Source organism: Falco biarmicus, chromosome 5, assembly GCF_023638135.1.
Source record: "Falco biarmicus isolate bFalBia1 chromosome 5, bFalBia1.pri, whole genome shotgun sequence".
NCBI lineage: Eukaryota > Metazoa > Chordata > Aves > Falconiformes > Falconidae > Falco > Falco biarmicus.
In genome coordinates, this window is record NC_079292.1 from 53,532,278 (window position 1) to 53,546,024 (window position 13,747).

General features: G+C 39.7%; 1 protein-coding gene across 5 annotated transcripts in view; it reads right to left on the reverse strand.

Annotated features, from left to right (window-relative positions):
* The window catches only part of ACSS3 (acyl-CoA synthetase short chain family member 3), a 99,034-nt gene that overhangs the window by 34,789 nt on the left and 50,498 nt on the right, over positions 1-13,747 (reverse strand). For all 5 annotated transcript variants that reach the window (XM_056340879.1, XM_056340880.1, XM_056340882.1 and 2 more), the window contains one exon: positions 11,495-11,598. In XM_056340879.1, the coding sequence (XP_056196854.1) occupies positions 11,495-11,598 (104 nt within the window). The remainder of the gene's footprint in view (positions 1-11,494; positions 11,599-13,747) is intronic.

A 13,747-nucleotide genomic window follows, 5' to 3' on the forward strand; every position in this document is an offset into this window, starting at 1 on the left:
ACATAAGGCTTATGAAGATTTCAAAGCACATCCAAACAAAATCTGCAGAATAAATGTACAAAACGTAACTGTGAAGAAGCTCTAACTAGCTTAAAGGTTGGTGGGCCACGATAAATATTAAAACCAAAGAAGGAAATAAGTTCAGTTACCATGAACTGGCAAGCCAATCATAAAGCACTAGAAGTTTATGCATTCACTTTCTAGGTATACCAGGCTCCTTTGCCTGCAAATGGTAATTTATAATGTACGTCTTATAAGTTGCCTATAGCAAAACGACAGCCAAGATAATCAGAGGAGAACAGAAAGCTTTTGGGTCATATATTGAAGATGTCAGATGGCATGTTTAAAGATGTATTCAGCCGGGCAATGCATTGAATTATATTTTCAGACTAAAAATGAATTTCAGATGTTTATTTTCCTCCTACTGTAACAGATACATGATGAAATACTAAGAGATAAATGGAGATTATAAAAAGTAATTACACATCTCAGTGCTAACCATTTACTGTTTAATCATTTTGGGGAATCTTAATATATTGTATGCCTAAGTCCTCGTTTCAGCTGGGCTAGAGTTAATTTTCTTCTTAGTAGCTGGTGCCCAGCTGTGTTTGGGATTTGGTGTGAGAATAATGTTGATGGCACACTGATGGGTTTGTTGCTGCTGGGTGATGTTTATACCAAGTCAAGGACTTTTCAGTTTCCTGGGCCCTGCCAGAGAGAGGGCTGGAGGGGCACGGGGAACTGGGAGGGGGCACAGCCAGGGCAGGTGACCCAAACTAGCCAAAGGGATATTCCATACCATATGACATCATGCTGAATATGTAAACTGTGGAAGAAGAAGAAAGGAGAGGGATGTTCAGCATTATGGCATTTGTCTTCCCAAGTAACTGTGACTGAGCCCTGCTCTCCTGGGGATGGCCAAACTCCTACCTGCCAATGGCAAAGAGTGAATGAATTCCTTCTTTTGCTTTGCTTGTGTGCATGGCTTTTGCTTTACCTATTAAACTGTCTCTATCTTGACCCACAAGTTTTCTCATTTCTTCTCTTCCAATCCTCTCCCCACCCCACTGTGGGGTGAGCAAGCAAGCAGCTGTGTGGGGTTCAGTCACCTGCCAGGGTTAAACCACAGCAGCATAGTAAATACTGCCAAGGTGGAAAAGACAGATAAAATTACTACTGTGCAATTCCATTTTTTTTTTTTTTTTTGTATCAGGGTCTAGCATGTTAGAAACTCGTGTTCTCTCTCTTTCTGCCTTCACTGGGCAGCCTTAAATCCTGCAAATGATCATTCCTTCAATGCAGCTTACTAGTAGCTTTCCTGTTTTAAATCATCAGGAAAATCATCTACTTTACATTAATAAGGACTTTATTCTCTGAGCAATGAAAAAAGCACTTGACATATGACAAGAATGAGATCAGCAGCTGGTAACATCTTCACACACTTACAAACTGGAGGTGCTGTCAAAGTTTGTCTCCTTCAGGCAGATCAGACTGCACTATTATTTAACATACCCATTCCTAAAGCTGTCCCCTCTTCTCCATTTTTCTATTCAGTGCACACTAAACATTGTTCATGGCTCAATTCTTTAACTTAAGACTGCTTTACAGTTATTTTATTTTCAATCATCTAAACTACATCAATGAAATTTTAAAGAGGAGGAAAACATTTAAAATACTTCATTCATATTAATGCATGTCCCTGGCTGCATATGGAAAGACAATCAGAAAAGATTAAGATTAATAAGCACTGAGAAACTGAAGTCAAATGGGAACAGAAAAGCTTAATACATAGTTTCTATCAATTTTAACTTAGAAAATGTCAGCACAAAGGAGACAGAGTGGCAATGGCACAGCTGATACAGAATTTGTATCAACACGGAGGAGATGTTGACCGGTGGGAAGAGAAAAAAAACCAAAAAAACCCAGAGTACTGGCCAGAAGGGAAAGAGAACCTTCCCAGCAATTTAAAGAACAGAGGTGGGTGCATGCTTTTTTTCTACTAGAAGGACCTAGTGTGCTTACTGACCTAACCATGTCCAAATCGTAACCAATTCCACAAGTAAAAGGGATCCATCTTTTTTTCAAGCCACAACACTCCTCCATCTCTGGCCCAGTATCATCTTTGTGACACGGCGCATTTCCCAAAATGCATAGAACTGAAAGGAATACAAAATACACATCTGAAATAACCCTCAAAATTGAGATTATTTTGGAGGACAAAACACACTTCTTGAAATGGGGGAGAGAGTGAACAGCACTGAAGACCACAATAAACCTATGCAGCTGTAATGATTCATTCAAAGTAAAAACAGCTTAAAGAATATGTATATAATCCAGACATACATTCTTTCATGTCCAACACACACATAAGCAGTACATAGTAATAAACAAGACATTTATGTAAAAAATATTTCTCAGCTAAACAGATACAGCCTAAATTTCTGAAGGAGAATTCTCTTCACATGGATTCTGCAGAGAAAACTCATGAAAATTCAAGACTGGAAGATGAGTATAAATGACTGTAAAACTGAAACGCTACAGAGGCAACATAACCAGGGAAACAACGTCACCTATTCTACTAAGGCATGTCATGAATCACATACGATGGAGATGCTGAACTGCGCTGGCATGAGCAGAGGTTCAATATTTTACCATCAGATTAACAAGGACTACACCAATAAAATGCCCAGTTCTAAGCACCGTCAGTCCTCAACATTTAACTGTCTTCTCTACCTGCCTGGAAGCAGGGCGCTCCAAGGTAAGGTTTTCACAAATAAGCAATTATTTTTTCAAATAAAGGTTCACTTAAGAAACTTCTGTAATTCTAACATTCCATGGGACTGTCCATACAAAGGTCCAAGTAGTTTACATCACAATTAAACACCTTTAACAAAAAAAAAGGTGGGGTGAGGAGAGTGAGGCTGAGGAAATTTTGTCTCTGCAATCACAGCACACTTCTGGGATGTACACACAGACTGAGGGCTCCAATGTTCCACACTGAGGAGGGGCAGGATTCCCCACCCTGCCCCCACATCCGAGTGCTAATGTTACTGGAATACTGGAACAGAGAGGTACAACTGCTTGTCACAGGTCTAAGGGACTTGCTGGATATCCCAAAGCGATTTAGCCCAAATTACCCGCCTCATTAGAAAACAAGAGTGCCAAATACTCATTTAAATCCATATCACTCCTTTAAGTTATGTTAAATTAAGATAGTAAGATATTATTATGTGTTATAGAATATGTTAAAATAAGATAAAAATTTCAAGAACTATCAGTGCTCCAACCTCAAGAGAGAAGCCAATCATCAGGATATGTTAGGAAAGAGCTCCCTGATTTTGAAAATGGTTGACCAGACAAAGAAAGAGATACATACAAATTCTGTTCTTTTTCCTTTCTCTGAAGCTAATGGCAAAGGCCACTGTACAGAATGAGACAGCCAAACACTACTGAAAGGTCAGTCTCTGTGCATGGCCCCTGAAAAAATTTTCCTCTTCTCTCTCCTCCAATAAGGACAAACAAAAACGCATTTGAACTGGGTATCCTAATGTGACACTGAAGGAATGATGAGCTACTGTAACTAATGACACGCTGTCCATATCTGCACAGGTCTGGTTACTAAACAACAAACAATGGCTGAAACAATCTTTATGTTCACACCTTTAAAGGACAGAATGCAAGCCCCCCTGCAGAGACATGATAAATGACCACTTCCCTCCTCGTTCTCTACATGAATACCTGATATAGGTTCAGTTATTCAGAAAATTATGCTCAGAGGACTCTTTCATTTAGAGCAGCAGAGCCGTTGATGGTGCTGCAGAGTAATTCCCACTTCTGTAGAACTTTTCTGTGGGATATCAGCTTCCACTAAAAAAACATGATCTTAGTCTTGACAGGATCAACATATCTTTAAAAAGCATGAACTGCATCTACACTGAGGCACCACCTGATAACCTAAACCAATAGCCTGGACTTTGGAAGAAATTTGTTTCATCTCTTTCATTTCAGCTCCAGATTCTTGGGCTTCATAGCTCCATAGCTGAGTTTCTGGCACTCAAAAAAAAAAAATAGTTTAAGAATAGACTTTTTTTGCTGCAAATTAAACAGCCACCCTCTGTGTAGTTTACTTTTTCTGCTGCCTCTGAAAATTTTACCGTATTAAAGAAATGCACTGGACTGGAATGCATCATATTAAGGAATGCACTGGACGGATCTGCACAGTTTGGAATGGGGTAAAGCAGAAGATGACTGAACAACAAAATCTGGAATCCAGTTGTCAAGTGTGGGGAGACAGAGATCTAGATTGACAAGGTAATTCACCTAAAGAACAGTTCTGTAGTGGAAATCTGGAAAAATTAGCTCACAGAATTCAGTTGCAAAATCCATCTTTCTGGATACTCATGAGAAGAAGATTCTGCACAACGTTGCCAAGACAACACAATGGAAGCTGAAGACTGGGGACCACAACGTGCTGCCTGGGACCACATTAATACACTCTTCCCCGTACATGACTGTGGTAGGAAGTAGTTCATTGAAACATACCGAGTACACTCAACTATGATTCATGTTTTACACTGAATTCAATGACACAGTTGTTTTGTTCGTACAGTCCTAACAAAAGATCTGTATAACCATTAGCCCTATGTGGAATTACAGTATGTCCTAGCAAAAATATTACCAACATAGCATTTGAATGTTTTAGAGGTAAGACACACAGAAGGAACAAGAACAATTTAAAAAGTGATAAAGTATATTAATTAATTGAACTACTGAACTTGGGGAATTCCTACCAGTAAATTGTATCACACTACGTCTCAGAGTATCCAAGATGTCATTACCATGTGTGCATGCTATAACTTTCTGTTTCAGCAGCTATAATGTAGCAAGCGCTACGTGATTTTTGTCCTAATGCCTGTTGCAGACACTGGATAAGGCAGCTTATTTCCAACAGCAAATGCGCACAATCTTCCTCAATACATAAAGAAACGTGAGTCTGGGTTACCTTGGTTTTGGAGCCGACATTCAGGACATAGCAGATATCTCCAATATGAACCTCCTACGCCTGCAAGCTCTGTGACCTTGATACCTTGATTCCCCTAGTGCATGATCAAAAAAAGTTGTATGGAAACATGTCTTTTGACTGAGATTTTATGCATGTCAAATTTTATCACTGAATTTTCAGTCCAGTTCTGTTTCATCTGAATATTCTGTACATCCTCAAAGACAGAGTCTCAAAATATTTTTATTTAAAAATAGCAAGTGAAAAAAACTCTTTACATCCTATACTTAATATGAAGAAACAGAAATCTGACTTCTTACCATTTTTTTAAATGTCAAAAACAATGTGGTAGTTTCATTTTATTTCTTTTTACTACAACTTACTTAATAGCTAACATAAAGGCAGTTAAGGTTGTTCAACACCAGCTTCCAGAGCCTCCATGCTTCCACAGCTCATCACCTCATGGCCGTTACCACTTTTTTCTTCTAGAATTCAAGGCTAGCTTCAAAAAGGTAAACCAAACTCACATTTTGGTGTGTGTTGCGGCCCCTCCCAAGGATGGGACACAGCAGGTACAACCCAAACACTATTTAGGCTGTTTCAAAAAGATTTGGTAAGGTGCCCTATAATGTACTTACCTGGAATACTGTAACTGTACCATTTCCTTAAAACATAACTACACACAGAGACAGAACAAGGTCCAAAATGAGTATTCCTGTTACCTTCCAGACAAAATATCACAAAATATATGTAAATATGAGAAGAAAATTTATCTCTGAGCAAGAAAAGCTCTGTTTTCTAAAACTGAATTTGCAATGGCTTCCTGGATAACTTGAGGCAAGATATTTGTCTTTCACAATTTAATGTCCGCAACACTGGAATAACTTTGCTTCACAGAGGTGTCAAAAGAATTAATTGCTTATGTTTCTACAACTACCTTGAAGATTAAAATTGCTATTTAAATGCTAAGTAGCATTTCATATAAATAAGCAAAAACTAAACACCTGCAAAATTCCAAAACAAAACTACCCTCTCTCCATGTACAGATGAGGATCCGAACGTAACATCCTTTCATCCTTTCCCATGTCTCCAAAGAAAACAGCAAGTTCTTATCAGTTCTTACTGCCTCAAATCCTACTTGCTGCTCATTGATCCTGTGACATACATTTCACAGCTTGTAAGATGTGCTTGCTATACTCGTAGCACAAATATTAACATTTAAAATGAGTGTTATTGATGAAGGCGTATTGACACAAATCCAAGTTTTAACCAGTCAGGCACTCCAGGTGTAGCTGCTTTGAAGTCCCCTTAATGAAAGCTTTCTTCTGTTTCAAATTACTGTTTCAGCACACAGTGATTTCATATACTCCATAAATCTTCCAAAGACAAAATGAAAGAAAACTCTATCTACATTTCTTTGTCCATACACCTTTATTTCTAGTTTCAATATATGGTAAAGGGGCCAAGAGCTTTGAAGGTAACTTAATAAACCTGAAGAAGCAAGTGGTTTACAGTCCCTTTTTATTTCATAATACTTTTGTTTGTCAGCCTTTTGTTTCCCTTCACTCATACCCATTTCCATTGCCAAATAATGACTCAGTCGTTTCTCATCTCTACAAAGCTGATCTTTTCCCTAACAATGCTGATCTTTTCTCTGCTTTTCTCAGTCATAAACAAGGGAGTAGAAACTACCCTATCATAAAAGAAACACTAATTACCCAGATACTGGGTTGCCCTCCTCCTCCATCTTCTGCTTTAGCCTCAGCTGAAAGAGCCAATGACTAAGACATAACTGCATAACTAAGATCTACAGTATTCAGGTAAAATTAAGCTGCCAACATTTCTCACATTTGCAGTGCTCTTGTTTTGGAAGAATGCAGACAAAAATCAAATTGGGGAATAAGTAACAATTTGCCAGATTATCAAAGGTCTAAAGTGTTTTCTTATCTAGAAGCCAGAAGCTTTCAGTCTTGGGCATAACAAAACAGCAATTTATAGCTTCAGCTGCAATTTCATTACAAAATAGGTAATTCATAAAATTCAATAGTTTTTCTATTTTTAATTTATTTTTTATTAAAAATTCTATTTTAAAAACTTACTAGTTCTACCTAAGATAGCTAATTGTCTCAACCTCTTCCTGCTAGAAATTATTAAGGGGTTTTATTCTGTGATTTTAGTTGTCATTTTTTATTTTAGAGATAGTTCAGAGAATCGTTATTTCTGAACTTTTGGGTCCTCTATTCTGTCATAGGTCACTAAGCTTGCATATTTCTAATATGAAGTGAAACAGCCAGTTATCTACTCTGTAAAATACTTCACATTCAGCATGCACAGGTTTAACCTAGTGCACTGAAATCCAGCACTACTGGATTGAAAAGGCTTTTCCAGCACAGAAATCCGCTTTCAACAATACTTTACTGACGTGACACAACTGCTTGTTTTTTTCATAGTTAATGGGATACATTTTGTATTCTGCTAAAAAACAAGGGTGACTGAACAGCAGAAGGGAATGCTCCTTTCACGTGCTGCCCTGGCTGCTGTGCTCCAGGACAAGCTAAGCCTTGGAGGAAGGAGGACTCACCTCTTCCCCCTGAGCACTTGAGCATGTTGTGGTGGTGTGCTCCCATCCCACCCCTACATCCTGACCTTTGTTTCCATGGCAATGCTCAAGGGATAACCATCAGTAGTGGTCGTAATGGATACGTCTGGAATGGATGGATCTGGTCGTGATGGCTGTATCTGACTCAAAGTGGATTCAGGGGAGACAGACAATGACACAAAGTCAAGGGCTAATTTGAATAATGTGCCCACCTAATAGTGCTGGTCAAGGTCTGACTCAAGCCAAGCTTGAAAGAAACTTAACTTCTGCAGTCAGGATGCAAATATGACTCAGAGGTAATTACCTTACGCCATACAGAGTGGGCAGCCCAGAGCCCACTGAGGTCTCCTGCACAGCAGCAGCCTGCATGACGGGATCTCCTCTAGAGCAGGGATGCCTCTCAGGGTTACTCCTCACGTTTCAGAGATCATTGGTAAGTGATTATAGCACGCTAAACTTTGAAATCTTAGCTAAGTGGTATAAAGGATTGATAGTGCGCATATAATGCTTTAGATATAAACTGCTGACCAAGTCTGAGACTAAGTCTAGATCTAGCCACACCTAAACGCCCCTCTGAGGATCCTTTCTGGGGTCCTTTCTGAACCCCATGACTCAATTCAACAGGAACCTCAGGAAGTTAATAAAAGGAAGTGCAAAATCCAGTATCTGAGAAGGAATATCCCAGGCACCATGCACGCTGGGGACCAGCCAGCTGGAAAGAGAAGAATCTGCAGAGATGGACTTTAGGATCCTGGTGGACAGCATGATGACCATAAGGTAGCAATGCATCCTCACAGCAAAGGCAGCCAACAGCATCCTGGGCTGCAAAAGGAAGAATGTTGTCAACAGGCTGAGGGAGATGATTCTTCCTGTCTGCTCAGCACTGCTGGGATTACATCTGAAGGGACCAGTTCTGGGTTCCCCAGTGCAAGAGACTGAGCTACTGGAGAAAATCCAGTGAACAGCCAGGAAAATATCGCAAGAGGCTGAGAGAGCTAGGACTCTTCAGTCTGGAGATGGCTCAGGGGAGATGTTATCAATGTGTATAAATACCAGATGGGAGGAAATGAAGAAGAGGCAGACAGGCTTCTCAGTGATGCCCACTGACAGGACAAGAAACAATAGGCACAAACCAAAACACAGGATATTCCAGCTGAGCACAAGAAAAAACATTTTTACTGTGGGCGGTCAAACACTGGCACAGGCTGCCCAGAGAAGTTGCAGAATCCCCATCCATTGAGATATTCAAAACTGGATAGCTGTGCTGCTGTTCAGCGAGACCCAGGCAGGCTGGAGAGTGGGATGTGGAGGAACCTAATGAAGTTCAACAGAAGTGTAAGGCCCTGTTGAGGCCTGGGGAGGAATAACCCCACGCACCAGTACAGGCTGGGGGTTGACCAGCTAGAAGGCAGCTCTGCAAAGAAGGACCTGGGAGTTCTGGTGGACACCAAGCTGACCATGAGCCAGCAGTGTGCCCTGGTGGCCAAGGAGGCCAGTGGGATCCTGGGGTGCATTAGGAGAAGCGTGGCCAGCAGCTCGAGGCAGGTGATCCTGCCCCTCTGCTCTGCCCTGGTGAGGCTGCACCTGGAGTGCTGAGTCCAGTTCTGGGCTCCCCAGTTTGAAACAGGGAACTACTGGAGAGGGTCTAGTGGAGTGCTATGGAGATGATGAGGGGACTGGAGAACCTCCTTTTTGAGGATAGGCCCAGAGAGCTGGGGCTGTTTAGCCTGGAGAAGAGAAGACTGAGAGGGGACCTTGCCAATGCCTGCAGGTATCTTAAGGGCGAGTGTCAGGAGGATGGGGCCAGGCTCCGTTCAGCGGTGCCCAGCGACAGGACAAGGGGCAACGGGCACAAACCACAACACGGGCAGTTCCACCTGAATACGAGGAAAAGTATTTTTACCTTGAGGGTGACAGAACACTGGAACAGGCTGCCCAGAGAGGCTGTGGAGTCTCCTCTGGGAGACATTCAAAACCAGCCTGGACATGATTTTGTGCAAACTGCTGTAAGTGAACTTGTTTCAGCAAGGGGCTGGACCAGATGATGTCTCCAAAGGTCACTCCAAACCCTGACCATTCTATGATCCTGAGCAACTCTCTTTGACCCTGCTTGAGCAGAAGGGTTCAACTAGATGACCCCTGGAGGTCTTCATCAACCTCACCGATTCTGTGATTCTTCTTTTTTTTTTTCTTTCTCTCTGGAAATTCAGTTCTCTGATAGGAACTCTGACTTCGTACATTTTTTCCTTTCAGACTGAATACCTTGCTTACATTCAACAGCACACATTTCTACAGAAAACACTTGGAAATAAAAATAGGTCTTTATTCTAATCAAATTATTAAATGCTCTCAAACACCGTATTTGAAATGGCCTTAGCTCATTAAGTCCTGCTACAATTTAATTTAACAGCATGGCACGAATATAAAAATCAAGAACCTTACTGTACTCTGAGCTGAGCTCATGGTTGTCTTTGAAAAGTCTCTCAAACACAGTCTTACCTCTACACATTATGACACAACTGCAGCCACATACTTAAGATCTCTCACTGATACCTGAGATACATCTGAATCAATGCAGTAACACTACACCTTTGTGTTAAATGTATGTCAGAGCTATAGGCAATTACATATCTATGTACACAGACATAGATAAAAACCACATGCAAAATTACACAGTTGCTTACTCTCCGTTCAGTTCAGTAGGTAGCCAAAGACAGTATTTGATCTTTTAACCTTTTTCAATTAATTGCTCAGTCTGCATCAGTAAGGCCTGTTCTTGTCTACACACATGAGGACCATAGAGAAGTGAGCAAAATATAGGTCTCATCTCTCTTCTTTATCAATTAATTAGCAGATTAAGTCAAGATTAAATACAAAATGACACTACTATTTTCCAGTACTTTCTCAGTACTTGCCTTAGACTGTGGAGTGTTCTTAATACAAATGATGTATTTTGAACCTCTTCAGCTAATTTTATTACATAACGTGTATTATAGATGAACTGAAGAGTTTTCCACTTTTTATTCTAATCTTATATATCTGTTATCTGACCCATCAGAGGGGAATCAAAATGGTTTCCTCCATAGAGAGAGAGAGACCAGAGAAAATCTGTATCTCAAAACAACAATGCATGGGAAACAGAATAGGTTTTCTTGGAAGGGAGTGAAGGACGGAAGGGAGGAGGGAGCTTTTGTAATACACTTCCTTAGTTTAAATAACAATAATGTGTGTTAAGAAACAACATCAAAATCTCATCTTGTAATAGTGAAAATTAAAAATATATTAATCCATAGTTATAAGGAGATACATTTGATCAAACTTCAATCCAGAATTCAACTGGGATTTTTCCAGTTACACAGACATTGGTACTCTGATTCCCTTGTTGCAGTCCAAGTATCTAATATCCTCCCCAGTGAAATAAATGGGAGACATTCAAAAATAATCAATAGAAGTTGAATGAGATCCATACAGAACAATATTAAAGATCAAAGAGACTATGCTTCAGATTGATTGTTTTTAATTACACAAAAATATACATGCAAAAAACTTAAACCTGAAAGCTTCCCTAAATACCAGATTTTATGTTACAAAATAGTCACATATGCAGACAATATAAAAACACACCTGGAAAAAATAATGATGCAAACTTTTTTTAAAAAAAAACAGTCATCAGAAAATATCTTTTTTTGCTACACAGCTTTTAAAAATGTTGTGTTTTAAATATGTCCTGAAGTCACTTTTCAGACCACTTCTAAAAACATTCTTCCTGTCTGAATTTTTATTTTCACACTTGGTCCTGCCTGTTTAACTGTTCATGGAAAGAAAAACCAGTTCTACCTGCAGACTTGGGAAACAAGACTGAAAATATCCCCTTCACTGTATTTTAAAACACTCACCAGTTTGCCACCAGTGGTCCAAGACAGGCACTTTGAAGACCTTTTTTGACCATTCTAGTGTGTCCACATCACAGTGCTCGCCAGCTACAAATAATGTTCTGCACCTTTAAATAAAAATAAAAATGTATATATCTTGATCTGATGGGGAAAGGGAAACAAGGTAACAAATTCAATAAATATGTCCTGTCAGTACCCCAGATAAGAAGGGAAGAAAGATTTTTACTCTTTGTATGATCCTTCCTACTAAGTAACAATTAGAGTCTTAGCAATATTACTTTATGCTACTTAATACATCATGTAAAAGAAGCTTTCCTTTCTGAATGCAATAACAGTGGAAGACCAAAGGCAAGCAGCTGTCGATGGAAGTGAAAAATAATTAAATGCTCTGTAAACAGGAACTAGGTAGATATCCGTTAAGGAAAAATAAGAATTAAATACCAAAAAAGGGTCAGAAAGAGACATCAGAACAATTAATAAAAAAATAAACAGAACTAAAAGGAAATACCCGTAGCATAACTCTTAGTTTGAAGTTAATAATGTTTCATTTAAACAGATTTTAGTATTTTTTGAACTGTTGAGCCACCTTTTTATAGGCATTTGGAAATGAGTTTTTGGAGACAATGGGACATAAAGCCATTTTCCTGTGGAGAGGCAAATTGTATGTACATAAATAGAAAGAGTAAAGTAATCATTCTAGACAATGCCAGTCAGAACAACATTCAGCAGCCTTGGGCCCCTGATTGCAGCACTATTTCTTCAGCTCACTTGGCTGGACATTCCACAGCCAGCTTTGGCAGAAAAGAGATGCAACGCTCAGCAGTCCTGAAAGATGTGATCTGCATGCTTGTACCGTTAAATTAGGCAGGGCTATATACCTGAGTATTCAACCCACACAAAGACTTTAACTTCATAATCTTTTACTGGATGCTTAGTCACATTTTATCATCCTTCATTAAGCATTACAAATTCACTTCACACCCTGTTTAGAAGGATAAGGTCTTTCTTCAAATCTTTCTTCAATCAAACGATCAGTACTCAGAATCTAGACATTACCATACATTACTGCATGCTGCTAAGGTTTTGATCTAACATTTGCACTATAACTTTATTCACGTCATGGCAGATTTTTTGCAATTACTTCCTAAAAGGCAATTTAAAACCGTGTTAAACTGCAAATGGTGTGGCCTCACCTTGACTGCTGCGTGCAGTTGTGGGCCCCACAATTTAAGAAGGATGTGAAGGTGCTTGAATGCATCCAGAGGAGGGCAACAAAGCTGGTGAAGGGCTGGAAGGCATCTCCTGTGTGGAGCAGCTGAGGACTTTGGCTTTGTCTAGTTTAGAGAAAATTAGGCCAAGGGGTGACCTCATTGCTCTCTACAGCTTCCCGAGGTGGGTGGGTGTGGGTGTACGCGTGTGCATGTGTGTGTGCGCGCGTGTGAAGATGGTCAAACACTGGAATAGGCTTGCTAGAGAGGTGGTCGATGCCCCTTAAACACTGACAAGGCATTTGGACAATGCCCTTAACACACCTTTTTGGTCAGCCCTGAACTGGTCAGGTAGTTGGACTAGATGACTATTGTAGGGCCCTTCCAACTGAAACATTATGTTCCATTCTATAGTCACAGATACTCGACACTGGCCAGTCACCATCACCTAATAAGGAGTACTAAAGAGAAGAATTATTTACAACCTTGCCCCTACACCTTCAATTAAAAAATAAGCAATCCTCTTCAGGTAGAAACACGGAACAGAAACATTCAGGTTCATGACATACAGATGAAAATGAACAGCCAACTTATACTCAGATGAACTGCTGATTTACATTCAATACTTTGTCATTAGTACATGCCTAGCTTTACAGTCTTTGTTGTGACAGCATGATTTCTATTGAAAGCAATGCATGGTACTTATCTTACTTGGCTCTTATCCAAAAAATATGTCTATGCTGAACTAGCTCTCTAGGCTTCATCTATAGTTCACAAAGACAGGCAACCTTACGGAGCAATTCACCTTTAAGAAACTCAAAAGGGTAAGGTTTCTTTTTTACATAACAAAACCAAAATGAAAACCAAAATGAAACAAAATTTAAGGCCCTAGAGTAACACTAACAAACACATGCCTAAGCCACAGTATAGAGACTTTGTTCAGCTACTGTTTAAAAAAATAGCAATAGACACAGCTATTAAGTTATTGCAATATAACTTGGAAGAGATGTTCCTGCACCTCAGAAAAAAAAACAAAATCAGGAATGTC